Genomic DNA, 25,189 nt, shown 5'->3' with positions numbered 1-25,189 from the left:
TTGATTCATAGGCTTTTTCCTCCATCACCTTACTAGTGAGAACTGCAGGCACGCTTCATCTTCTTCACGATGCTTATGAGGGGCAGCACTTACCAAACAGAGCGTGCAGGGCAGGTAGACACACCCTTGTCAACATGCAAACTGGTCGCTCGCATGCGAGAAGTCGTCAAGCCCTAAGGAGGAGATCAGCTGTCTCTCGCATGAAATAAAAAGGATAGCTGGAGGACTTATTGGTATTAATAAAGGAGACGCTCGCAAATGCTGACGCGGAGGACATAATCATCTGTTATTTTCTGGTTTATGTAGCCCATATTTGATCCAAACAATCCAACAGCACAAATTGGAAGTTGGAATAAAAGGACTTGATCTACTACCTAAATACATCATCTATCCATTTTCTATATCTCATTAGGATCAGCTGGAGCCGATCCGAGCTGAATCAGGGTAGGAGGCGATGTACACCCGAATAGGGTTGAAATGGGTCCTCCAGGAATTTGGGTACCTCGGTTAAAAATGCTTGAGGCAGTTTTTTTCTGTCTCCAGTACCTGCTTATTTATGTGTACAATGTCAGAAAGAGGAAGCCAAGCTAACTGCAGCAAGAAATACGTTGGAAAGCAATCATGTGTTGCCTATTTTGTGACATGTTGCAGATCAAATCAGTAACAACATCATAATAAGTTTGTGTGTGCATTTCTCTGCAGTGTTAATTTGAAAGAATCCCCTGAAATCATCCATCCATCCATCCATCAATTTTCCAATCCGCTTATCCTCACAAGTGTAGCATGGGGGTGCTGGAGCCTATCCCAGCTGTCTTCGGGCTGCAGGCTGGGGGACACCCTGAACCGGTTGCCAGCCAATCGCAGGGCACACACAGACGAACAACCATCCACGCTCACACTCACACCTAGGGACAATTTAGAGTGTTCAATCAGCCTGCCACGCATGTTTTTTTTGGAATGTGGGAGGAAACTGGAGTACCCGGAGAAAACCCACGCAGGCACAGGGAGAAAATGCAAACTCCACACAGGGAGGCCGGAGCTGGAATTGAACCCGGTACCTCTGCACTGTGAGGTCGATGCGCTAACCACTGGTCCACAGTCTTTGAGCTAATTTTTAACTTTGACTTGGAATTTTTGATTGTTTGGACTTGAATCGATGAGGTTACCGCTTCATCTCACAATTAACAAACAAAATTAAAGTTGAATAAATGTAAAAATGTAGTTGGACTAGCGTTACTATGGCTGTAATAGCCCCACCATTTATCTGTTCATTATCTATACCACCAATTCAGCAACAATAACAATGAAACTCCCATTTGAGGATTAAAATAAGGCAATGGTTTTAGCACGTCTTCCTTGCAGTTTTGTGAACTGTGCATCAAGCCATTCAGTGAATAAAGTTTTCAGTCTCCACACTGTACACAATACAATTCAAGTGCTACTTTTGACACGGATGTGAACGCAATTGTTGATGTAAAAAAAAAAATGACTTGCCGGTAAATCGGTTACCAAGTAGTACATTCATTAGTCAAGCAGCTGATCTTTTCACGAGTCACAATCTGGCAACGGAATGACTGTGAAAAACGAAAACAGGTTTCTCCGACAGCTTGTGGACAGAGAGGCGCACCTTTTATCACGTGAAAGCTTTGCTATGTGTGTTGAGGAGAGTGTGTGTATGTAAACAAACATTCTGCGCTGTGTGTGTGTGTGTGTGTGTGTGTGTGTGAGTGAGAGAGAGAGAGAGAGAGAGAGAGAGAGAGAGAGAGAGAGAGAGAGAGAGAGGGGCTGTGCCACCCTTTGCATAAGCCTGCAGATAAGAGTGAGAGCGAGAAGCCAGCCTCCACCTGCCTCCCAGTACTTGCTAAGTGTGTACACTCCAAATATTTCCATAGCCGGCTCACACGCGGAAATGAAGGAGGAAGCGGTCCGTGGTGTACAGTATGAGGTGGGGAGGGATGAGGAGAAAAGCTAGTAGTACATCATGCAAACACGCAACATGAGACTCCTCATTATTGTGGTTGTAGTTTGCTGTGGGGTACTGTACTGTGTCAGCAATATTTTGGAAATCACAAAAACAACCTTCGATTTGTTGTTTTTTTCATTTCGTAACCCTTGTGCTGCAATTTCTACGATGTTTGTAACACATGGGTTACCCCATATGTTACAATTTCTACAATTTTTGTACATTTTTGCGTATTGTCATCTTTAAATCAAAGACACAGCATAAAAAGTGTGTGATATGAAATATTCCAATTCATGTTTTATTTATATAGATTTATATTTATGTTTTGGTCATAGCACAATACCGCTTTTATTGTCCATAGAGGGCAAAAATACAAAGAAAAAAATAAGAACTATATGTGTATGTATAGCACTGATGCCACTGAACATGTCGAGTGGTTGAAAGTGAAATAAATATTCAGGAATAATACTTTTACAATTTTTGTAAAATTGTATTTTGCGTTATATAAACTTATTTAGATCGACTGCAGCACATGGGTTTTTAAAGAAATACAGTATTGCCTTGAAATCATTTTTATTTCATCCAGAACAGGCTTCAAGCAGTTTATTGCCACTGCCAGTTGATATTTACTGTCAAATTGAGTGAAATTGAGAAACATAATTTTGCCCAAGGAAAGTCCATTTATCTTAATGCTAACAAACAATGAAAAACACCATTGATTGGCTAATGAATAGCATCGGTGTCGAAGTGTCCTCACCTTTTAGCATTTCATCATTTTCATTCAGCTCAATGGGGAGGCTGATTTGAGATACACATATTTTGTTTTACAAATGCTATATTTTTTTAAGCTTTTCAGAATAAAAAAAATGTTATTATATTTTCATTGTTCAGTACCAGATCATTTTATGAATTTATTTTTAATGTATTTATTCATGTCTGTATTTTTAATATGTACTAACTTGTAGACATGTCAATCAAAAGTAAAAAAAATAGTTTTAAAATTATTTTATTTTGATTTTTATGCTTTTAAAAAATATTTTATTTATTTATTTAACTCCACCAGTTTTTTAAAATCAGAGATAGAAGTTAACTTTTCAAGATGATTTTTTTTGCGCTGATTGCGACTGCTGTTGTTTTCTCTTTTTTGAGATCAAAAAATCAGATTTTAATAATAATAACAATAAAATAAAATGTATATTATTATATATATTACATATTTAGTAATACTTAATTAAGTGTTAGGTTTAGAAACAGGTGGATTTTTTTTCTGAAACGTCATAGCTTTAAATTACAACATACGGTGAAATCTGTATTGCACAAGATTTTATAGGTCAAACTTAAAAACAAACAAAAAAAATCTCAAAAACCTGATGTACTTGGAAGAAAAAGTAAAGGCAATTTTGAAATTAGCATAAAAAAATATGTTAAAGCACACATAAAGCCATCTATGATTAATTTAAAACAATGTTGACCAATGTTGTTATCATTGCAAAAGCAGAATTTTGTTATTTGTGTCATATATTAAGTGTCCTGTGCGTTCCTCCTTCTCACCTTCAGTTCTCATTCTGGAGCCGGTGGAGCATGATGACCTGAGTGGGAAGACCCTGAAGATCACTGACTTCGGCCTGGCGCGAGAATGGCACCAGACCACCAAGATGAGCGCAGCGGGCACATATGCCTGGATGGCACCTGAGGTCATCAAGCTGTCCCTCTTCTCCAAAAGCAGCGACGTGTGGAGGTGGGTGCTGCACTCCGCTTTCTCTTTGTGCGTCACATTTAAGCTTTATGCTGTGTCTGTTGTCAACAGTTTTGGTGTGCTGCTGTGGGAGCTGCTCACCGGCGAGGTTCCCTACAGAGAAATAGATGCCCTGGCCGTGGCTTACGGCGTGGCCATGAACAAGCTAACACTTCCCGTCCCGTCAACATGCCCTGAACCTTTTGCTCAGCTCCTAGTAGGTAAGCTGGACTACATCACTACTGCATAAATAGCAGTATTGCTGATTTGATGGATGAACTATGCAGCAAATATACAACAATATTAGATGGATGGATGGACGAAATAGGTAGATGATCGATAGATGCACAGATGAATGGAGACTGGATAAGGAAGATAATGCATGGATGGATGGATGTAGATAATGGATAAATGGATGGATGGATGGATAGATACATATGGATAATTGATATGGACAATCCGGATGAATATGGATGATGAATAGAGAAACTTTAGATGATGGATGCATGGTAGTTAGATGGCGGATCAATAGATGCAAAGATAGATGGATACTTGGATAGATAATGGAGAGATGATGGAACAATAATGGATGGAAGATGGATTGATATGGATGATACACATGGATTATAGATGTGGATGGATGATGGATGAATGGCTAGAAATGGATGGAGATGGATGGATACATACAATATGGATGGATAGACAGTAGTAGTGTGATAGAATGATGAGGGATAGATAGATGCATGATGGATGGGTGGGAGAGATGGATGATGTGTGTCTCTCTCTGTATATGTATAAAAAATATAAGTATATACTGTAAGTATTCAATATTTGTATTCAATACAGTGGTGTCATTCACTTTTTACAACCAATTCAATATTCGAAAGTCAATATTGCTGCTCTAGAGCCAAAAGCAAGTCCAGTATATACACTCATCTTGACAAAATATTGACTGTGAAATTGTATATTTGCTGGTTTTCCTCCAACAGACTGTATTGATCATCTCACCGTCGCTGCATGGTGACACAATTGTGGTACTTGGTGATTCGTAACTCACCCTGAGTCAAGACAAAGCCCCTTCAGTACCTAAATGATCCCTTCCAAGCCACATTTCACACTGCATGCCTCATAAAAAGAGTCTTTCTCTCAGAGCGACAATCTACCAAATCTTTTTTCTCCTCATCTTCGTCCTCTCATCTGGGTTCATCATTTAATGATGCTTTTGTCAAGTCCTTGTTTCTCCAGTCTCGCTTTCTTGTACTCATGTCTGTGTGGATCAACCGATAAATGAAGACGTCCACTCCATGAAGGAGTTCAGTGGGTCAGCATGACTTCAGTGAGGCGTTGGACAGATATCAGCAGATATGTGAAGGTGTGATGACAGTCGTGTCGTGCACGGTTCTGTCGGCTGAACTTGGCTCAGCATGGCCACCATATGTCCACTCTCTCTCACTTCCCCTCATTCCTGGAAAATACACTACATCACACCATCAGTGTCTGTTTTTTTACTTCCACAGATACTCACCAGTCGGATTGAACAATTTTGAACACTAATCCATTATACTCAATATTGCGATTCATTATTTTGTATGTATCAATCTGGCAGAATTCATTGCTCTGTTTATCACAGCAAGTCATCCAGGTCCCAAAGGAGCAAAGCAACCCCACAGATCTTGTAGTCTACTTCACTTTGTCTGACAGCTACTTAAGTGTTTTTTTTCCCTGACTTATCTGGTGCTGATCAGACTTGGGTGTGGCCAGTTGTCCAAGAACTGTTTTTAATCACTTTGTTTCTGAGATATTACAGTTGGATCGATGATGAGGACAACCATACCAAAACAAGTTTAACACCTCTGACATGAGCTAATGCAGCTGTCCGTTTGTGTTGTCCCCCAGAGTGCTGGAGCCCGATCCCCCACAGCAGGCCCTCCTTTACCAGCATCCACCGGCGGCTGCTGGCTATCGAGCAGTCGGCCATGTTCCAGATGCCCCTGGAGTCCTTCCACTCCTTGCAGGAAGACTGGAGGCTGGAGATCCAGCAGATGTTTGACGAGCTGCGGGCCAAAGAGAAGGTGCAAACCCCCCAAATCTCACCTTGGCAGTACAGTACATGCCTGGGGGAGGGGTGTTTCTAAAATTGTGAATCACCTCAGCAACAATCAGCAGGCGGATGTGTCGAAAGAGGCGTTAATGAAAGTGACAAAAAAAAAATGTCTCTCATGTCTCTCTCCCCAGGAGTTGAGGTCTTGGGAGGAGGCACTCGCCCGGGCGGCTGAGGAGCAGCGAGAGCAGGAAGAGCAGCTGAGGAGGCGAGAGCAGGAGCTGGCCGAGCGCGAGATCGACATCGTGGAGCGCGAGCTTAACATCATCATCCACCAGGTGTACCAGGAGAAGCCCAGAGTGAAGAAGAGGAAGGGACACTTCAAGAAGAGCAGACTGCTCAAGCTGTGCAGGGACGGCAACAGCATCAGCCTGCCCTCTGGTGGGTGCCACCATTTATTATACCCCGGCAGACAGCAATGTTTTGTGTTTTATGGGAATGATGTAAAGCTGCATCATTTAAAATTTATTTTTCAATCAAAATCAATTACGTCAAGAAAATCTCTCATGTTTTATCATTTAATGGCAACAGTTACGTAATTACATTCAATTGTTTTTTCTTATATTTTATTTTAACCTTAATATTTGTAATTTATTTTATTATACCGGTGCTAAGATATAAAACTGCATCTTTTCTAAAATTAATTTAAATGAAATTAAATGACATAAACATGCAAAGCTAAATTCAATTACTTCATAGAAACATAAATGTAATTGTACTGGATTACAGCTTTCATCTCCCACTGTTGAAGTGTGAATGGGTGTGGTTTACTCGATGTCCGCTGGGATAGGCTCGAGCTCCCTGAGACTTTGATGAGGAGGAATGCTACAGAAAATGGCTGGATATATGAATTTCATTTTTGTTCATTGCAACCTTCTATTTTATTTCATCTTTTAGCTAATATATGATACCGGTCTATACTGTATACAATTCTATTCACCATCTGTCACTGCAACACAACAAATGTCCTCAGAGAGAAAAAACATATATCGTACTTTCTTTCTGAAAAGTGCATCGTAACATTTTTCTTCCTGTGCTCAAAGGCTTCGAGCACAAGATCACGGTGCAGGCGTCCCCCAGCGTGGACAAGAGGAAGGCACAGGGCAGTGAAAGCACCACGCCGCCCGCCAGCCCAGGCGTCATTCCTCGCCTTCGAGCCATACGATGTGAGAAACGAAACTATCCTGTATCCACTTCTTGCATGTCATAGAGCAGTGATTCTCAAACTATCTACAACCACACTTCAAAAAAAATACTCCCCAACTAATTATAGTATAAATACTGCGGTGAGTTATAATAATGCAACCTCCCCCCCCCCAAAAAAAAAAGTTTTGTTCCTATACTCAAAAAACAGTTGGGTCGAATATACTGTAACTCAATTTTTGTCAAAAATTGACCCTCAAAGGTCAATTTGACGCGACTGTCTGGGTTGTTCTGCGTAAAACCACCAAAAATTTGTGCAAAACATCTCATAAAGTAGTGCGTTTTAGACTTTTTTTTAACCCAAATTGGGTTCTTTTTTTTTTTTACCTTGTGTAAACAGTATATGTAGAATTTTTGTAAGCCACTGTAATGTCATGCACAGTTTACCTACAAATATATATTGCACTTAAAAGTTAAGTATAACTGAAGTGTGTCTGGACTCTAAAAACATTTTGGGGAAAGAAAAATAATCAAATTTGGGTAACAGGGGACTGACCTACAACTCGGGTCAATTTGATTCAACTTTGTGTGATGGAGACAGTGACCCCGAGTGACAGCAGCAAGACATGGGGCCGCAGTGCGGTGTGCAAGAAGGAAGACATGTCGGCTGGCAAGAAGAAAGGACGCACGTGGGGACCCAGCTCGACCCAACAGAGGGAGCGGGTCGGGGGAGAGGAGAAGTAGGTGGACTCAAGTATTTGGATACACTGGATGTGAGAATAAAAGAACACTTTTATTTTTCGCGGTGGACCGGTGGTCCAGTGGTTAGCTCATCGACCTCACAGTGCAGAGGTTGTAGGTTTGATCCCGGCTCCGGCCTTCCTGTGTGGAGTTTGCAGGTTCCCCCGGGGCCTGCGTGGGTTTTTCTCCTGGTACTCCGGTTTCCTCCGACATTCCAAAAACATCCATGACAGGCTGATTGAATTATGTATATGATATTTAAACAATATTTTTGCTATATTTCCAATTTATGTACAGTATTTTTTTTAATTTACCAGTTTATTGCCCAACTATGATCATTTCCAGAACACTGAAAAAGTGTAAAAGTCTCTCACTGTTTGTATATTGAGATCAAATTGAAATGAATGTACTTGTTTTTCAAATTTTTTTTTTTTCATTCTCTTCAGACTGAAATCACTAAGCGAGGGCTGCAAAGTGTGGTCATCCAGTGCTCCAAACCTGGGAAAATCCCCCAAGCACGCACCAATGACAGTGGGCTTCTCCAGCCTCAGTGAGATGGGTGAGTCGCTTATTTGATTTTAAACCAAGGTGCCCTCTCTCACATCCTCCATTTTGCCACTCAGAGGAGTGCTGCGAGTTGGAAGAATCGCCGGGTTCCCTGCAGCCCTCCGAGACGAGTAGCAACGGTGCGGCCGATGACTCGGGGTCTCTGTGGAGCGCCCCGGGTTCCGGCACAGCCACTGCCAATGTGGGCTCGTCCGGCGCCAGCTCCACTCAGGGTTGCGTGGGAACGGCGGCCACGCTGAGCCACCATGACTCACTAAGACGCTGCGGCCAGAGGAAGAAGAGTGACATGCTGCTGTTGGGTTGTGCTTCGCTGCTTGCCTCGGTGGGTCTGGGCCAAGACCTGTTGCAGCTGGGCAGACTGCAGGTAAGGAATATACATGCATACATTGAGTCGATATGAAAAGTCTTCACACCGCTGTTGATTTTTTTTTTTTTAACAAAAAAAATTTGAGTCGCTGATGCTGTAGTGGTGCACTCGCCTGACTTGTGTGCGGGCAGCGTGGGATCGGTTCCCACTCAGTGACGGTGTGGATGTGGGTTTGAATGGTCGTTTGCCTCCATGTGTGCCCTGCGACTGGCTGGCAACCAGTTCAGGGTGTAGTCTGCCTTCCGCCTGTTGTTTATACAAAAATATGCTGTTTAAAAACGAAACAGTTATAGATTAACAGCAAATGTATCAAACTTAAACGTTAAATACAACTGAACTGTACTTGGGCTGTGATTTGCATACCACATGTGGTCATGAAGGAAATAAAAATAGTAATAATGATAGGAATATTAATAACAGTCTGGGTCATTACAAAAAACAAATTTCGGTAAGGGCGGCCCGGTGGTCCAGTAGTTAGCGCGTCGACCACACAGTGCAGAGGTTCAATTCGAGCTCCGTCCTCCCTGTGTGGAGTTTGCATGTTCTCCCCGGGCCTGCGTGGGTTTTCTCCGGGTACTCTGGTTTCCTCCCTCTGGTTTCCTTTCCAAAAACATGCAAGGCAGGCTGATTGAACACTCAAAATTGTCCTGAGGTGTGAGGGTGAGCGTCAATGGTTGTTGGTCTGTGCGTGCCCTGCGATTGGCTGGCAACCGGTTCAGGGTGTCCCCCGCCTACTGCCCTAAGATGGCTCGGATAGGCTCCAGCACCCCCCGCAACCCTTGTGAGGATAAAGCGGATCGGAAAATGGATGAATGGAAATTTCTGTCATTTCTGATTGCATTGTATGCGGGTATGCGGTTGTACAGGTGCAGTATGGAGGGATGACTGTTTTGAAAGTGATGTTGCCATGTCGTGGTTGTCCTCGTCAGGTACTTCAGGACGAGCAGGACACAAGAGAGGAGCAGAGGAAGAAGAAGGAAAGTCTTTTCCAGCGCACCGGACGTTTCCGTCGCAGCACATCGCCCCCCAGCAGAAACCTTTCTTTGTCACTCTCCCGCCATCACGATTCCTCGCTGCCCTCCCTGGACCCTTCCCCATCCATCACGCTGCTCTCCTTGTCCTCGCTGTCTGACTGTAATTCCACCAAGTCCCTCCTCCCCTCCGACCCGGACGACTACCCCTTGATGCCAGGCAAAATGCAGGCCCCGCCCCCGGCGGGCTCCTCCCTCAACCCGCTGCTGGACTTGCGGACAGAGAGTTTCAAGAAGGAGCCCAACCAGTCTCTCACACCCACCCACGTGTCTGCCACCATGGCGGTCAACAGGGGGCACAGACGCACCCCATCCGACGGCGCCATACGACCCCGGGCGCAGACTCTTGTCCACCGCAGGACGCCGTCTGACGGAAGCGTGCCAATGCCCCCTCCGACAGGGGGACCTGTCATCAGAGCAAACAAAGGTGAGGTGCAAAGTTTAAGATTTTTTTTTTATTTCACTGAATAAATCCTGTGGGACATCTTGCTTTGTCTTAAGGCAATGTGAGAATGGGATCTTAAAGAAAGAGACAGGAACAAAGTCTGCTTTCATATTCTTGCTCGAAAACAAAAGATTACATGAGGTGATGATTGACATGGAATACATTTTGCAAGTGTAAATAAATGTTTTTTCGAACAAATACCATATGGCTTAATGACTATGAGGGATGAGCGCGTACCAATACAGGTATGCTCTGTCAGGCGAATATTTTAAGGTATCGGGTGTCGTTTATGCCGATGATACCAGCCACCGATACTTCAAGAAAAGAAAATTGAACGAGTAAGTCCTCCTCGCCAGTAGCTGACTCAACACTGCAGCATTTTGACAATGGTGAATAGTCATCTGCGTCATTGTGTTAAATGAAATTTTATCTAATTTACTAGAGGTATTAGTACTCGGCATCGTGATTACTAAAAGAGTAAATACAGTACTGGTATTGGTCTGAAAAAAAGTAGAATCGAACAGCCCAAATGATAATAAAAAATATGTTATGATAATGATGGTGTATATTAATGAAAATCCCAGACAGGGACAAGCAGTGAAGAGAATTACATTGCATTGCAAAGCCCGAAATACCGTATTGGCCCGAATATACGACGGCCATGATTATAAGATGACCCCCTCTTTTTCAAGACTCAAGTTTGAAAAAAGACTTTTTGAACACCAAGTTAATTTTTATACAGAAAATAATTACAGTACATCTGAAACAAATGATAAAACAATATATTTGAGAGAAAAAGCATGTTATTTTGCCTCATTCAAATCTTAATATCTGAACATTTAAATATGTAAACTAAAGTGCAATCACATTCATAAATGAATGGCTTCTGGTTTTTGAAATGTAAATTACATCATGACTTCAGCTGCCGGTTAACCTGGCCGATCTTTGACCCACTTTTCTCCAGATTGTCACTACGTTTCTCCATTTTCTGTTATCTCTTCTATTATTTTCTTCTCTTTTCCTTCTTCCTGCTATTTTTTATTTTTCTTCTTCGTGCTACCGCTATTTTTATTTTTATTCTTCGTGGCAGGGGTTCACTTTGGCCTGGGGAGTCAAGTTCAGAATTCACTTCGATGATATCTGGCTCCATCTAGCGTCGTGAATGGGTATAATGTCTAGACCCCGAATATAAGACGACACCCACTTTTTCAGTCTTATTTCAATGCAAAAAACACCCTCTTAAATTCGGGCCAATACGGTATACAATAGGACATTGAATGGTAATGTTATTCGAAAAAAAATGATGAGCATAAAATTGTAATTTTAGGAAAACGAAGTTGACCTGCTGTGCATGACTTGCAGTGCCTGCTTTGATTTGTGACGGTGCAGGTGTGCTGGATACCCTGGACATCCCTCGCTTGCCAGACCCCTCGGCCCTCTTCTCTCTCCCCCAACGTCGAAAGGCCCCCGCACCCCCCGTTCCCGCTCCGGCCCCCCTCTGCCTCATTAGCCCCCTGGAGCGACCCAAGACACTGGAGTTCGCTGCCCGTCCCCGGCCAGCTCCGGCCCGGGCGCACACCGACCAATGGAAGCCGGGCTCTCTATCCGGGACCCTGAACTCCTCATCGGGTAGCGGCTGCAATGGCCCGCCGGGATCGAGGGACGGCGGGAGCGGTGCCGCGCGGCCCAACCTGATGGACATGGATGTGGAGGGGCAGAGTTTGGACCACACGGTACCTCTGTGCGGGAAGATGCAGCCCGCCGCCCTCTGCGGGCAACAGTACACATAGCGACGGTCAGCACGCATTTTTTGTACCAAAAATGAGCGATGATCACACTTACTGGAAGCCATCCCTTCTACTAAGGTGTGAAGACAACCCTTCATTCTCCCGACTAACTTAACTACCAGTTAAACGCCTCAAAAAGCCATTCTGAAAACAAGTCAACTCACACTGCATCTGCTTGCATCATTCCCACAGAAAACGCAACACTGAATTGTTCCTTTTCTTCATCCATGTGGCGTCTCTTTCCACATTCGCCTTCTGTGTGTTGTGCACCACCGACCGAAGGACTTGTTGCATCATAAAGCAAAAGTTCCCCCCATCATGTCATGCAAGGGTGTGAAAAGGCGCTTCGTGAAATGTTCACCATGACTACTGGAAGGACACAACGGTCAACCACATTGAGCCACTGAGACCGAGAGTGGGCTGACTCCATTTTGGTCATTTTGCAGCAGAGTGATTTCAAATCTATCAAATCTGAAGGATTTATTTGTTGGACCTTTCCAGTGCAATGATTACCAATGATTATCACTCTCATTTGAATTCCTAATTCTGTTTTAATTTATAACACAGAATTTAAAACCCTGACATTTGCGTCAAACTCTGCCTTGAACCCCACATTTTAAACCCTTTAGCCCATTTTAAAACCCTCAATTTGATTTTTTTTTCCCCAACATACCTTCACCCTAGTTTAAAACCCGAACCCAAATTTGAAACCATAATTTTGCCTTGATACCTCAGGGCCAGTTTGCAACCCTTGTCAATGTGCATGCTAAAAATTGTGCTTTTCTTGTTTTCCCCAAAACATTTCAAGATATAATATGGCAAGTTTGCTATTAGGCAAATGATGTGAGGAAAGAAAATGCTCATTGTAGTATTACAAGAAAGAAGAAGTCATAATATTAAGAGAAAAAAATGGAGCATTTTACAGGAATCAAGTTAGAATGTTATGGGGGAGAAAATCCAAAATCTACAAGAAAAATATCTAAATATAATTAGAGAACTGTTTTAATCATGTGCAAAATGTAATAAAAATAGTCTAGACTAATTTTCCTCTTTATTTTTTTTCAAAAACCCACTTCTTAAATTAACTTCGACTTCAGCTTGTAATTTTGGGCCTTTTTGACCCTCTACGGCCACCGCCCTCGTCCTTTTTCTCAAAATAGGTGGTGAAAGTCTCGGGCTGAATCTTTTCTTCTGCGCATTGCTTCACCAGACAGCATGGATTCATCATGACCTTTTGAGACAAATGCAACATACAACTTCAACCTCACGAAACCTCTCCGAGCACCTCAACCCGCATCCCACTCTCTTTGATATCCCCCCCACCTCAGTCCCATTTCACTCCCAGTGGCACTTTCGGAGCCTTGTTGGTGGGCCACTTGCAGCTGACAAATCACTTTGGACTTGTTGCACTACTGCGCAAATAAAGGGATTGAGTGTGTTTGAGTGTGTGCGTGTTGTATGGGACAACCTTCTTGTGCTCATGGGTATTTATTAAGATTAAATTGTTCTTATCTGGTATAATTATTGTTCCAGTGCTTTTTTTTTTCTTCCCGTGTACATATTTGTTAATACGGGCGTGAAAATGAGAACAAAAATTGTCATGTAATGAACACTTGGTTGCAAGATGAATAAAAAGGAAGAAAGATGCTTCAGTGTCATTCATAAATGTTCTACTTTATAATGCGGACAGCTGCAAGAATATTTCCTGTTCTTTCATAATGTGTAGTACCACAAAGAGATGTCAAGGTGGCGCCAGTGTGTGCTATGAGGTCATGTTTTCAATGTTATCAGGGGAAAAAGCGCTTCGGGTACTTTGTATACAGTCTAGTGGAGCAGTGCCATTCACCATAGTTAAAATGTTAAACACTTAGCCCATTTCAAAAACCTCAATTTGTTTTTGTTTTTTGTTTTTTAATACCCTTAACCCGAGTTTAAACCCCAAACTCAAATTTAAAACCCTAATTTTGCCTTGATAGCTCAGGGCCAGTTTGAAACTCTTGTCTTAAAACATTAACTTGAAACATAACACAAGCTTGAAATTAAAGCCCCAACCCTACCTCAAAACCTTAATTTGAAACCATGACAAAGGCTAGAAACCTTGTTTTGTAACCTCTAATTTGAAACCCTTACTTAGAACCCTAACCTTGTATACAAATTTGAATCCGAACTGAGATTACGTTCTATCGTTTCCCACGTGTTGCCACCGCCAATCAAACGTCCTTCTAGACTCTGACCAGTTGCCTAGCAACCTGCTCACTGCCATGGTGACCCTAATAAAAGAAAATACAAAGAAAAGGATGGGGGACAAAAAAAGAAGGATAATCACGCCTGGAAATGGAAAAGAGGAGAAAAGAAAAAGACCATCACACACACACGCGCACACACACACACACACACACACACACACACACACACACACACATACACTCGCATGCACACGCAAAGAAGCAGGTGAGCACAGTTATTGAGGATGTGACACACTCACAAAAGAAGAAACCCTAAGGGGTCTTGAAAACCAACCCAAAACCAGTCTTAACACTTCCTTTTGGAACCCTAACCAGAGTTCACAACCCTAACACAGGTTTGAAACCCTACTCTTTGCTTTAAATCTGAACTCTTGACCTTAAAAACCTGACCTTAAACCCAAACCTAGGCTTTAGAGTTTAACAACCCTAACCACACCCTAACCCCGACCCTAAGCCCAATTCCAACCCTAACTCCAACCCTAAAGCCAACCCTAACCCGGACCCTAACCATAACCAGAACCCCAACGCCAACTCAAACCCCTGACCCTTAGGCCCCAACCCCAACACCGAAGCCTCACCCAAACCTTACCCGAACCCGAACCCCAAACCCCAACCTGATCCTCAAACCTTAACCCGAAGCCCTAACACTATAACCTCTACCCCCTAACCGTAACTCCAAGCCCCAAACCCCAAACCTAACCTCAACACAGACCTTATCCTGACCCAAATCCCAAGTCCTAACCAGAATCTCGCATCCTAACCGTAACGTCAAGCCCCTAACCCACACCTTCTGATACATGGTCCTTTTTTGCCCCCCAAAAACGACCATGTATCAGAAGGCGTTTTTTGCCCCCCAAAAATGACCATGTATAAATAGTAAGGCATTTGCCGAAAAAAAACGACCATGTATAGTGAGGCATTTTTTAACTCCAAAAAAAACGACTATGTCCAGTAAGGCGTTTTTAGCCGAAAAAAACGACCATGTACAGTAAGGCATTTAACCCGAAAAAAATGACCATGTATAGTCAGGCGTTTTTAGCCGAAAAAAACGACCATGTATAGTAAGGCGTTTTAACCCGAAAAAAACGACCATGTATAGTAAGGCGTTTTAACCCTAAAAAACGACCATGTATAGTAAGGCGTTTTTGGACGAAAAAAACGACCATGTATAGTAAAGCGTTTTAACCCGAAAAAAATGAACATGTATGAAGGCATTTTAATCCGAAAATAACGACCACGTATAGTAAGGCATTTTTAACCCGAAAAAAATGACCATGTATAGTCAGGCGTTTTTAGCCGAAAAAAATGACCATGTATAGTAAGGCGTTTTTAGCCGAAAAAAACGACCATGTATATATAGTAAGGCATTTTTAGCCGAAAAAAACGACCATATATAGTAAGGTGTTTTTACCCGAAAAAAACGAACATGTATAGTAAGGCATTTTAACCCGAAAAAAATGACCATGTGTAGTAAGGTTTTTTTACCCGAAAAAAATGACCATGTATAGTAAGGTGTTTTAACCTGAAAAAAGCGACCATGTATCATAAGGCATTTTGAACCGAAAAAAACAACCATGTATAGTCAGGCGTTTTTAGCCGAAAAAAATGACCATGTATAGTAAGGCGTTTTTAGCCGAAAAAAACGAGCATATATAGTAAGGCGTTTTTAGCCGAAAAAAACGACCATGTATAGTAAGGTGCTTTTACCCGAAAAAAACGACCATGTATAGTAAGGCATTTTTAACCCGAAACAAATGACCATGTGTAAAGGTATTTTAACCCAAAGAAACGACCATGTATAGTAAGGTGTTTTAACCTGAAAAAAACGGCCATGTATCGTAAGGCATTTTGAACAGAAAAAAACAACCATGTATAGTGAGGAATTTTTGGCTGAAAAAAACCCGACCATGTATAGTAAGGTGTTTTTGCCGAAGAAAATGACCATATACAGTCAGGCCTTGTTCGCTGCCAAAAAACGACCATGTATAGTCAGGCGTTTTTAGCCGAAAAAAACGACCATATATAGTAAGACGTTTTTAGCCCCGCAAAAAAACAACCATGTATAGTGAGGAATTTTTGGCTGAAAAAAACCCGACCATGTATAGTAAGGTGTTTTTGCCGAAGAAAATGACCATATACAGTCAGGCCTTGTTCGCTGCCAAAAAACGACCATGTATAGTAAGGCATTTTTTAACTCCAAAAAAATGAACATGTAGAGTATAGTAAGGCGTTTTTGGAGGAAAAAAAAATACCATGTACAGTAAAGTGTTTTTTGATGAATGTATACTGGGGTGTTTTTGTCAGAAAAAACGACTATGTATTGTAAGGCATTTTTTAACTCCAAAAAAACCGACCAATGGCGACCATGAATCGTCAGACATTTTGAGCCAAAAAAACCCAACCATGTATTGTAAGGTGTTTTGTGAATTTTTCCTTAGTGTGAGCGTGAGCGGGAACAACAGGATCAGCAAATGGATGGCTTCGCATGTTTTTGAGATGGAATTGAACCCTGGGCCTCTGTCGTGTGAAGCTGATGCACTAACCATCCCAACCGACTACCAGGTAGTTTATGAACACTCTCCAATGTAGAGTCGACATTGTCCCCATACAAGACTTTTTTTTTTTTTCTATAAAACGAACCCATAAATCAGAAGGCTTTTTTTTCGGGACCTCTAACAAGGTTAAGAACCACTGCCCAAACCCAACCCTCACCCTGGTTTAAAACCTTTAATCGTCATTTGAAACCCTCCTTTAAACCACTGTGTTTCTTTTCATTGTTGGTTTTTGCTGCCTTTCTCAGCAACAAAACAGCAAGAAACACTCTGCTGAGCGTGCGCCCAGCACTGCGCAAACATCTCTATTCGACACAAACGTTTTTTTCTTCAAATCAATAGGAAAGCTTTTGTGGCCACGGAAGGCGCTTGATCGCCAAGCCTTTCAAACAACCGCGTTGACGTCAGCGTTGTTATGTCATGTTTGGCTGCCAAGAGAACTGCGGGCGGGGGGCCGCACACAACCGTTGTAGTTATTTTTGTGTGTTAGGAAATGATACTGGACATGTCAAATTTGTGATTTTAAAAATAGTTGTATTTGAAATATTCTTTCTTCATAAATTAAGAAAATGCAGCAATGATTCCAAAAGACATTGAATTGTTTATTTTTGGATTTTCCGATCATCCAAATGTTATGAAGACAAGAGTCATCAACTCCTCAAGAATTTAGTGACCAATATTTTGGAGAAATATATGTTTCTTTTTGGTTTCTTCCTCGTGCGGTTCTGATTGAAATTTTAGCTCGCTTACCTTGTTTTGTTTGAATTTTAGGTCAGTTTACAGGCCAGCAAAGATTCAAATTCGTGGATGTTTTGTCACCCGATTTATTTGAACACAAACCCAACATGACTCGTCTTTGTTTGTAACTTTATTCTTGTCACCGGTGCATTCTGCGGGAAGTGGGAAAGGGACAAAGCAAGCCTCGGCTTGCTCCATCCTCCAGAGACTCAAACAGCGTCATCTGCTTCAAGTCAAAGCCAAGAGGATGGATGAACATCCAAGCACCAAGCTCCTTCGCACAGACCTGTTTCTACACACGACACTCTCCTGCAAAATTACAAAAATAGAGTTCGGCCCACTTAAGTTCTCAGGGCCTCATATTGAGTTAGGTTTTAAATAAAAAGGTTACAGGAGAATGTCCCAGGACACTTTAGGGGAAAAAAATCAAAACAAACTTCATAGAGGGAGAGAGAGAAAGTCAAGTCGAGCAAGACATATAATTCACTTATCCTCACGAGGGTCGCTGGCATTCCGGAGCCTATCTCAGCTATCTTCGGGGAGCAGGCGGGGGCTACGCCCTGAATTAGTTCCCAGCCAATTGCAGGGCACAAATAGACGAACAACCATTCGCGCTCACAATCACACCGAGGGACAATTTAGTGTCCCATTGACGTGCCACGCATGTTTTTTGGAATGTAGGAGGAAACCAGAGTACCCGGAGAAAACCCACGCAGGAAGGCCCTGCACCTCTGCACTGTGAAGCCGGCGTGCTAACCAGTCGCCCACCATGCCGCGTTAACATGGATGTCCTGTCCTTGGCCAGCCTGCAACTCAACACCCTGGAATTTAGTAAGGCAGGTGTCTGGATTTGAACTCAGGTTTTTGAAGAATTCCACGTGGTATCATTGACCACCAGGCCACAGGAGGAGCGAGAAGTTCCTGGTTTTGAATCCAGGTCCTTAAGAACTCCAAGCCACATTATTGACCACCAAGGCACTGTAGAAGGCTCAAACTAATCTGTGTGCTAAAATAAAGTTAACAAACTTTAGCCAATTTTATTGGAGTCATAAATCTCCATTCGATGATATGTTCTGTTTTGATAGGTAATTTGAATTCTTTCATCACATATTACATCACATACCTTGTTATGATCACAGGTTTTCATACTGGTTTGGCTGCCGTGTGCATGTCGGATGTTACTTACCGTGCCATTAAGTACACCACATGCTAGACTACTTCAGATTTTTTTTTTTTTTTAAGTCGGCGCTGAAAGTGTCGTCAATGCCTACTTGTCACATTTTCTGTATTGCAAGATAATGAAACAAACACACACAAAAAAATCACAGGAGGAGGGAATGCTTTGCAATAATCTATATTCATTGACAATTGACAGTTTATACATCAAATTTACACAGGACATACATGTTAGAAGACATGAATTAACAGGGACTGGGTGAAGACCAGGGGGAAAAAAAAAATCCTCTCACTCGGTGTGCTTTCTGCTGTCGACTTGGTCAAATGGGATAACCTGTCCTCGTTTTGTGCACACCACAGTAGCGGTTTCTGCATGGTGAGATGTTTGCAAATAATTACGGACCTCTTTATGTGCGGTAGAGGAATTCCTTCCTTTTCGTCCGCTTTCGTAGTATCGGCCAAAAAGTTGTTCAAAACCCTGCTCAAACTTGGCTTCCCGCCCCCCGAGCCCCCCACTACTGATTTTTCCACACTTACCAAATCTGTGCATCTACAACTAAGACAATTCAAATCAATGAAAGTGACGGGCTCGTTTGAGTTGCTTCCTGTTTAAGTCGACAACACGTGATTAGCAACTGGTCGACATCAAACTCTAGATGTCATCGTGATCAAGTTGACACGTCGACTAGTCCAACTAGTACAACCCCAACATGACATTATCAAAGCAGTAAACACACACAAGATTGGTAATGTGTGTTCAAGGTCGAACACCAAAGATTTTTTTTTTTATTTTGTAGTCAGCTATAATGAGATGAAAGTCGGGTTGAAGTTGATTCATCAATGACATAATTGATATTTTTTTTAACTCATTCACTCCCAAAGACGTTTTTAAACGTCTTTTCAGACTTGGTCTAGAATTGGCTGATACTGACTGCAGCCAAGCAGTCCCCAACCTTTTTTTTTTGTACCAATGACAGGTTTCACGTAAAGACGTATTTCGATTTCAGCCATCTTGGATGCTCGACTGAACTGTGTCTTTGGAATAATGAAAAGCGTCGAAATGTTCTGGCGGGGAGGGGCTCGTATAGTCACAACAACAACCCTGTGGGTGAAGGGGTTTGGGGTCAGGCTTTGGGGAGCCTTTTTTTTTTTTTTTTTTTTTTGGACAACAAATTCAAGACAGAACATAAGCAAACCTGTTTGCGATCATGAAGCTATGAACAACTGCACACTTTAGGACAGGTGTGGGCAAAAGTTTGTGCCAGAAAATTTTAATTCATTTCTCCAATTAATTTAGCCATTCGGTCATGGTATGAAACTGAAAAAAATTAAACGTAGACGGTAACTGTGGCGTGCAAAGAGTGTGGGGGAGTTGAATGGGGGTTGATTCACTCCTCCAGTCAACATTTTTGGGGGGTGATCAGCCAATTCATTAAAAAAAAAGTAATGGATAAAACAACATGTATTTTGGTCCTGGACAGTTACAAAAATGAAAATATGAATTACAGACAAAATTTGTTACTGTTTTGCATTACTTTATCCTTTGGTATTTGTTTCACTGTCCATTTTAAATGGACAATTTTTTTGGTGATTTTTTTTTTTTTGGGAGAGGGTAGGTTTGAATGTCATTATCTTTGTCTTATTTTCTACTGTTAATATGCAAATAAATAAATAAATAAATAAATAGATAAAACTTTGCTGATTTTTTTGCTGATTTTTTTCCAATTTTAAAATAGCCACTATTACCTGTTAAATCGGGAGGCTGATGAATATGTGGGGCTCTGAAATGAATTTAAACGTAAATAAATTATGAATAAATCACTTTTAATGAACCACTTATGGAAGAAAATAGCCAATTTAATGTCACAAGAGTCTTGATCATTTCAATTCTCGGTGTACCAGATCCAAACGCTTTGCCCACTCCTGGTTTCGATGGACAATGAAAACAGATTACAAACACTCAAATTAGCCCTTAATTGGAAAAAAAAATGTCCAAGAAAGTGTGCTTAAAGGGCCTGAGAGAGCCCTCCCGGTGTGTCGCGTGTACAATCAAATCGGACGATGGTCTTGATATGTGTCACACGCCTCAAAGAGCCAATCTCGACCCTCCAAAAGGCCTCCACGCACACACAGAGAAGGCAGAGAAAACAAAACGCTTTTTGAAACCATCGACCAAGTCACGCAAATGTCCGTTATTCACTAGTTTCTTTTGAGGGGCAGGGGTGTATGTAATATAGCATTTTTTTTTTTTAATCTTTTTTTTTTGTCAAAGAAAAAAGAGCCACAGCACCAGAGGGACAAACAGGCATGAGGGAGTTGGAAAAACAGCAAGTTCAGATCGTCTCTTACAACTGTGCCCTTGCTGCGGAGGGTCCGTGAGAGTATGGCGAGGATGGAGTAAGGTTGGACTGGGTTGGAGGTTGGTGCAGGACCCCAAACAAGGAAGGGCAGGTCAGCCTTGCGTCTCTTTGCCGAGCTCTCGCTCCCGCTGGCCGCTCTTGCTCATCTTCATCTCCGTCAACTGGATGTAGCGCAGCACGTTGGTATCTGGAAGAGAAGGATGCCGGTGAGCGGCAGAACATTTTAATATCATTTCAAACGACTATAATGCACTTGACTTTGGAGTCAGCCAATCCACCATTAAGCGTCTCCAGTTGGTCCAGAATGCTGCTGCTCTCCTCTTGACTGGTACTCTTAAGAGGGAGTCCATAACTCCTACTAACTTCACTGGCTCCCAATACATTTTAGAGTTCTTTTTAAGATCCAATTATTTGTTTTCAAATCTTTCAATGGCCTCGCCCCACCTGAACTCTCTCAGCTCCTCCGCCCCTACACACCTGCCCGTTGCCTCAGGTCTGTGGATCAGACACTATTAAGGGTACCAAGCGGAAGCTCAGAGGGGATCGAGCCTTTTCCGTTGCTGGTCCCTCCCTTTGGAATGACCTCCCACTGAACGTTCACCAAGCCCCCTCGCTGTCCATCTTTAAAATTCATCTTAAAACTAATTTTTATTCTTTGTCTTTTGACTAAACATGAGACTTGATTTTTCGCGTTTGACTGTTTTTGTCCTTTGTATTGTCTTTGTTATTATTTATTGCTTGTTGTTGTTTGAATTATTTTTTTCTCCATGTACAGCACTTTGGATACACCGGTGGTTCTTTTAATGTGCTCCATAAATACAGCTAAGTTGAGTTGAGATTATTCTTGATTTGATGAAAAAAAAAAAAATGCACAGAGTGCACGTGTACAAGACTCTCCACAACTTCCACTAACAACCCAGGCTAAACTTAGTCTTGTCTGACTAATATCAGCTTTTAGTACTGATCTCATGTCACGCACGCTCACCTGCAGGCTCGCGATTCTTGGCATCTCTCAGGTAGCGTAGGGCACATTCGTAGTCGCCCAGGTGGTAGAAGGCAATGCCGGCGCGGTACATGGCCTTGAAATGGTCCCTCTGATGACTCAGGACCTTCAGACAATATTCCTTCACTCGCTCGTAGTTGACCAGCTCGGACTGCAACAGACATGCTGAAAACAGGAAGAGTGGGTGGAAAAAAAAGGCACAACTGTTAGCACAACAGCTATTTCATCCTGGAAGAGAACAGGTTGCACACTTGCAGTAAAAGGCTGGCTGATAAGGTCAAAATAATCCATTTGACTGGCATCTTTTTATAGAACCACGGCAAAACAGTGCACACTCAATCTTCAGGGCGGCAGTGAGGTGACTATAAATAGACAATAGTAATGTGTCACACACCAGAAAAGGCATAAAAAGTCCCATAAGCAGTTTTAGCCCCCGGGAAGGAGAGCAATACCCTCTGTGTTTTTACTACTGAGTTTAACATGAGGCCTTTGCACTGTACAAGTACTAACAGCTTTACAGGGAAAATAATGCTCACTTTCAGACTGGTACATATTGTATCATATCATACTGTATTATGTTTCATTACACCTTGACTATAAAGCATGTTTTTTGGTTGGGTGGTTGACCCGTAGTTAGCCCATCCCCCTCACAGGACAGAGGACATGGCCCTCCGGTGTAGAGTTTGCATGTTCTCCCCGTGCCTGCGTTTTCTCCAGGTACTCCGGTTTCCTCTCACATTCCAAAAAACATGCATGGCAGGTTAATGGGACACTCCAAATCATCCCTAGGTGTGACTGCGAGGGCGAATGGTTGTTCGTCTATGTGTGCCCCACGATTGGCTGGCAACCAGTTTGGGGTGTTCCCCGTCTATTGCTCGAAGACAGCTGGCAGCTGTGTGACAGCGATCCACAACCGGCACTAGGCCCCACAGAGCAAAAGACAAAAACAAAAACAAAATTGGGGGATCATGCATCTTTCAATTTCCAATGGAAGAGCATTCTGATTTGGTCACCATTCACTGTACCTGAAGTAACTTTTTCGACTTTTATTGTACTTTGCTACAATCCAAAGTCAGCAGCGGATGTTTTACCTCGAGGTCTTCGATCTAGCAAATGCAACAGCAATTCACTGAAGCTTTCACATCAGCTAATGCACGAAATAACTTCATTAGCTTTTTGTACACACACACACACACACACACACACACACACACACACACACACACACACACACACACACACACACACACACACACACACAGCTGTGTGACAGCGATCCACAACCGGCACTAGGCCCCACAGAGCAAAAGACAAAAACAAAAACAAAATTGGGGGATCATGCATCTTTCAATTTCCAATGGAAGAGCATTCTGATTTGGTCACCATTCACTGTACCTGAAGTAACTTTTTCGACTTTTATTGTACTTTGCTACAATCCAAAGTCAGCAGCGGATGTTTTACCTCGAGGTCTTCGATCTAGCAAATGCAACAGCAATTCACTGAAGCTTTCACATCAGCTAATGCACGAAATAACTTCATTAGCTTTTTGTACACACACACACACACACACACACACACACACACACACACACACACACACACACACACACACACACACACACACACACACACACACATACACACACACAGCTTTTAGTCCAGAGAAGGTTTTAAATGACTGCCGATGGCTCAGATATCTTATCACTCACACCCTGCTCCTCTGCTGATCGCAACCCATTGTGGTTTCTACTTTCAGCTTTCCCCTCGTTTATTGCTCGCCCTTCCATCTCCCCACCCATCGCTCTATGTCTTAATCTTTGTGAAATGTCAAAATAGCTCCCTTCCATTTGCACTCCTCGTCCTGGTGTGTCACAGCTCCTTTTTAAACCTCGTCTCATCCTGCCTCTCTCTTCTCTGTCTGCCCTTGACACACAGACAGCTCTGCGAACAACATGAGTCAGGGACTATTAGCTGGGAGGCAGGTTAAGTCAGGGAGTGAGGGAGTGAGAGACAGAAGGGGGGCATGCAATGGCGAGGGACAGGGCTGCAGTAAAGGGGGTGAGATGCCGGGGCCCTCAGGAGCAGGAGATGCGGTGACACTCACGGGAGTCTATGAGGTGAGTTAGGGTGAGGAGGAGCAGTGTGTTAAAAGCTGTTATTGCCTCCCTACCTGTCATCCCCCGTCAGTGTCAGAGAGTGTGTGTGTGTGTGTGTGTGTGTGTGTGTGTGTGTGTGTGTGTGTGTGGACAAAAAGCCAATGTAAGACAAGGTGAGCCAGGCCAAAGACCAAATGTTCGATCAAGTGAGGAGAAGTCATTATGGAGCCCAGTCAGGCTCTCAGTCATTTTTCCATTAGTTAAGGTGGGGGTCAGCAACCCGCGGCTCCAGAGCCCCATGCGGCTCTTTAGCACCACCCTAGTGGCTCCCTGGAGCTCTTTCAAAAATGTTTGAAAATGGAAAAAGACGGGAGAGGGAAATTTTTTGTTTTAATACGGTTTTTGTAGGAGGACAACCATGACAGCAACATTCTTAATGTTTTCCAATACTTTAAAAAAGTGGAGAGTAAATATTAGATTTCAACATTCTTGTCAATGAGGATTTGCGTTGCGTCATAGCCTGCGACACATGTTTCTAGAAGCCAGACAGGATGCCAGGCAGGTGGCTGTTGTTCAAAAAATGTTGTTTTATGTACAATTCACCGAGGGTACTGGCAAAGAATGTGAATCCGGAGGGCCGAGAGAAGCATTTTTAAACGGTGCATGTGAGCTATGATAGTTAACATGCTGCAAAAGGGCTTCCCATGCCTCGATCATCTTCGGGGCAAAAAAGAACATTTAATCATGAAGGCTCATTGTGTAATTGTAGCCAACTTAGTCTTTTTGATTGTAGGCTAATATAGCTAATATAGATACATACAGCATGTGTTGCCTTTACTGTAAGGCCGATATAAGGCTTTTATTTTTTTGCGGCTCAAGACATTTTTGTTTTTTGTTTTATTGGTCCAATATGGCTCTTTCAACATTTTAGGTTGCTGACGCCTGAGTTAAGGCTTTTATATAATTAAATAGAACGGAATTACTTGAAATACTTGAGAAGTGATTCTTCTGCATATCCCTATATTTCCCTATATCCCTATATTTTATATTATTTATATTATATCCCTATAATTTATGTGTGTGTGTGTGTGTGTGTATATATATATATATATATATATATATATATATATGTGTATAT

General features: G+C 42.4%; 2 protein-coding genes across 2 annotated transcripts in view; one reads left to right on the top strand and one right to left on the bottom strand.

Moving 5' to 3' along the window:
• The window catches only part of map3k10 (mitogen-activated protein kinase kinase kinase 10), a 28,351-nt gene extending 14,824 nt beyond the window's left edge, over positions 1-13,527 (top strand). The window contains exons 2-11 of the mRNA XM_019887683.1: positions 3,521-3,701; positions 3,771-3,919; positions 5,595-5,770; positions 5,934-6,180; positions 6,843-6,965; positions 7,544-7,682; positions 8,130-8,242; positions 8,307-8,614; positions 9,547-10,075; positions 11,483-13,527. Of these exons, the coding sequence (XP_019743242.1) occupies positions 3,521-3,701; positions 3,771-3,919; positions 5,595-5,770; positions 5,934-6,180; positions 6,843-6,965; positions 7,544-7,682; positions 8,130-8,242; positions 8,307-8,614; positions 9,547-10,075; positions 11,483-11,883 (2,366 nt within the window). The 3' untranslated portion in view covers positions 11,884-13,527. The remainder of the gene's footprint in view (positions 1-3,520; positions 3,702-3,770; positions 3,920-5,594; positions 5,771-5,933; positions 6,181-6,842; positions 6,966-7,543; positions 7,683-8,129; positions 8,243-8,306; positions 8,615-9,546; positions 10,076-11,482) is intronic.
• Positions 13,528-20,843: 7,316 nt separating this feature from the next.
• The window catches only part of ttc9b (tetratricopeptide repeat domain 9B), a 20,279-nt gene continuing 15,933 nt past the window's right edge, over positions 20,844-25,189 (bottom strand). Inside the window, exons 2-3 of the mRNA XM_019887684.1 lie at positions 21,938-22,120; positions 20,844-21,139 (exon numbers count right to left, since the gene is read on the bottom strand). Coding sequence (XP_019743243.1) covers positions 21,045-21,139; positions 21,938-22,120 — 278 coding nt within the window. The 3' untranslated portion in view covers positions 20,844-21,044. The remainder of the gene's footprint in view (positions 21,140-21,937; positions 22,121-25,189) is intronic.

The sequence above is a fragment of the Hippocampus comes genome, unplaced genomic scaffold (assembly GCF_001891065.2).
Source record: "Hippocampus comes isolate QL1 unplaced genomic scaffold, H_comes_QL1_v1.1 scaffold6, whole genome shotgun sequence".
Lineage (NCBI taxonomy): Eukaryota > Metazoa > Chordata > Actinopteri > Syngnathiformes > Syngnathidae > Hippocampus > Hippocampus comes.
This window is presented reverse-complemented; position numbering and strand designations above follow the sequence as displayed.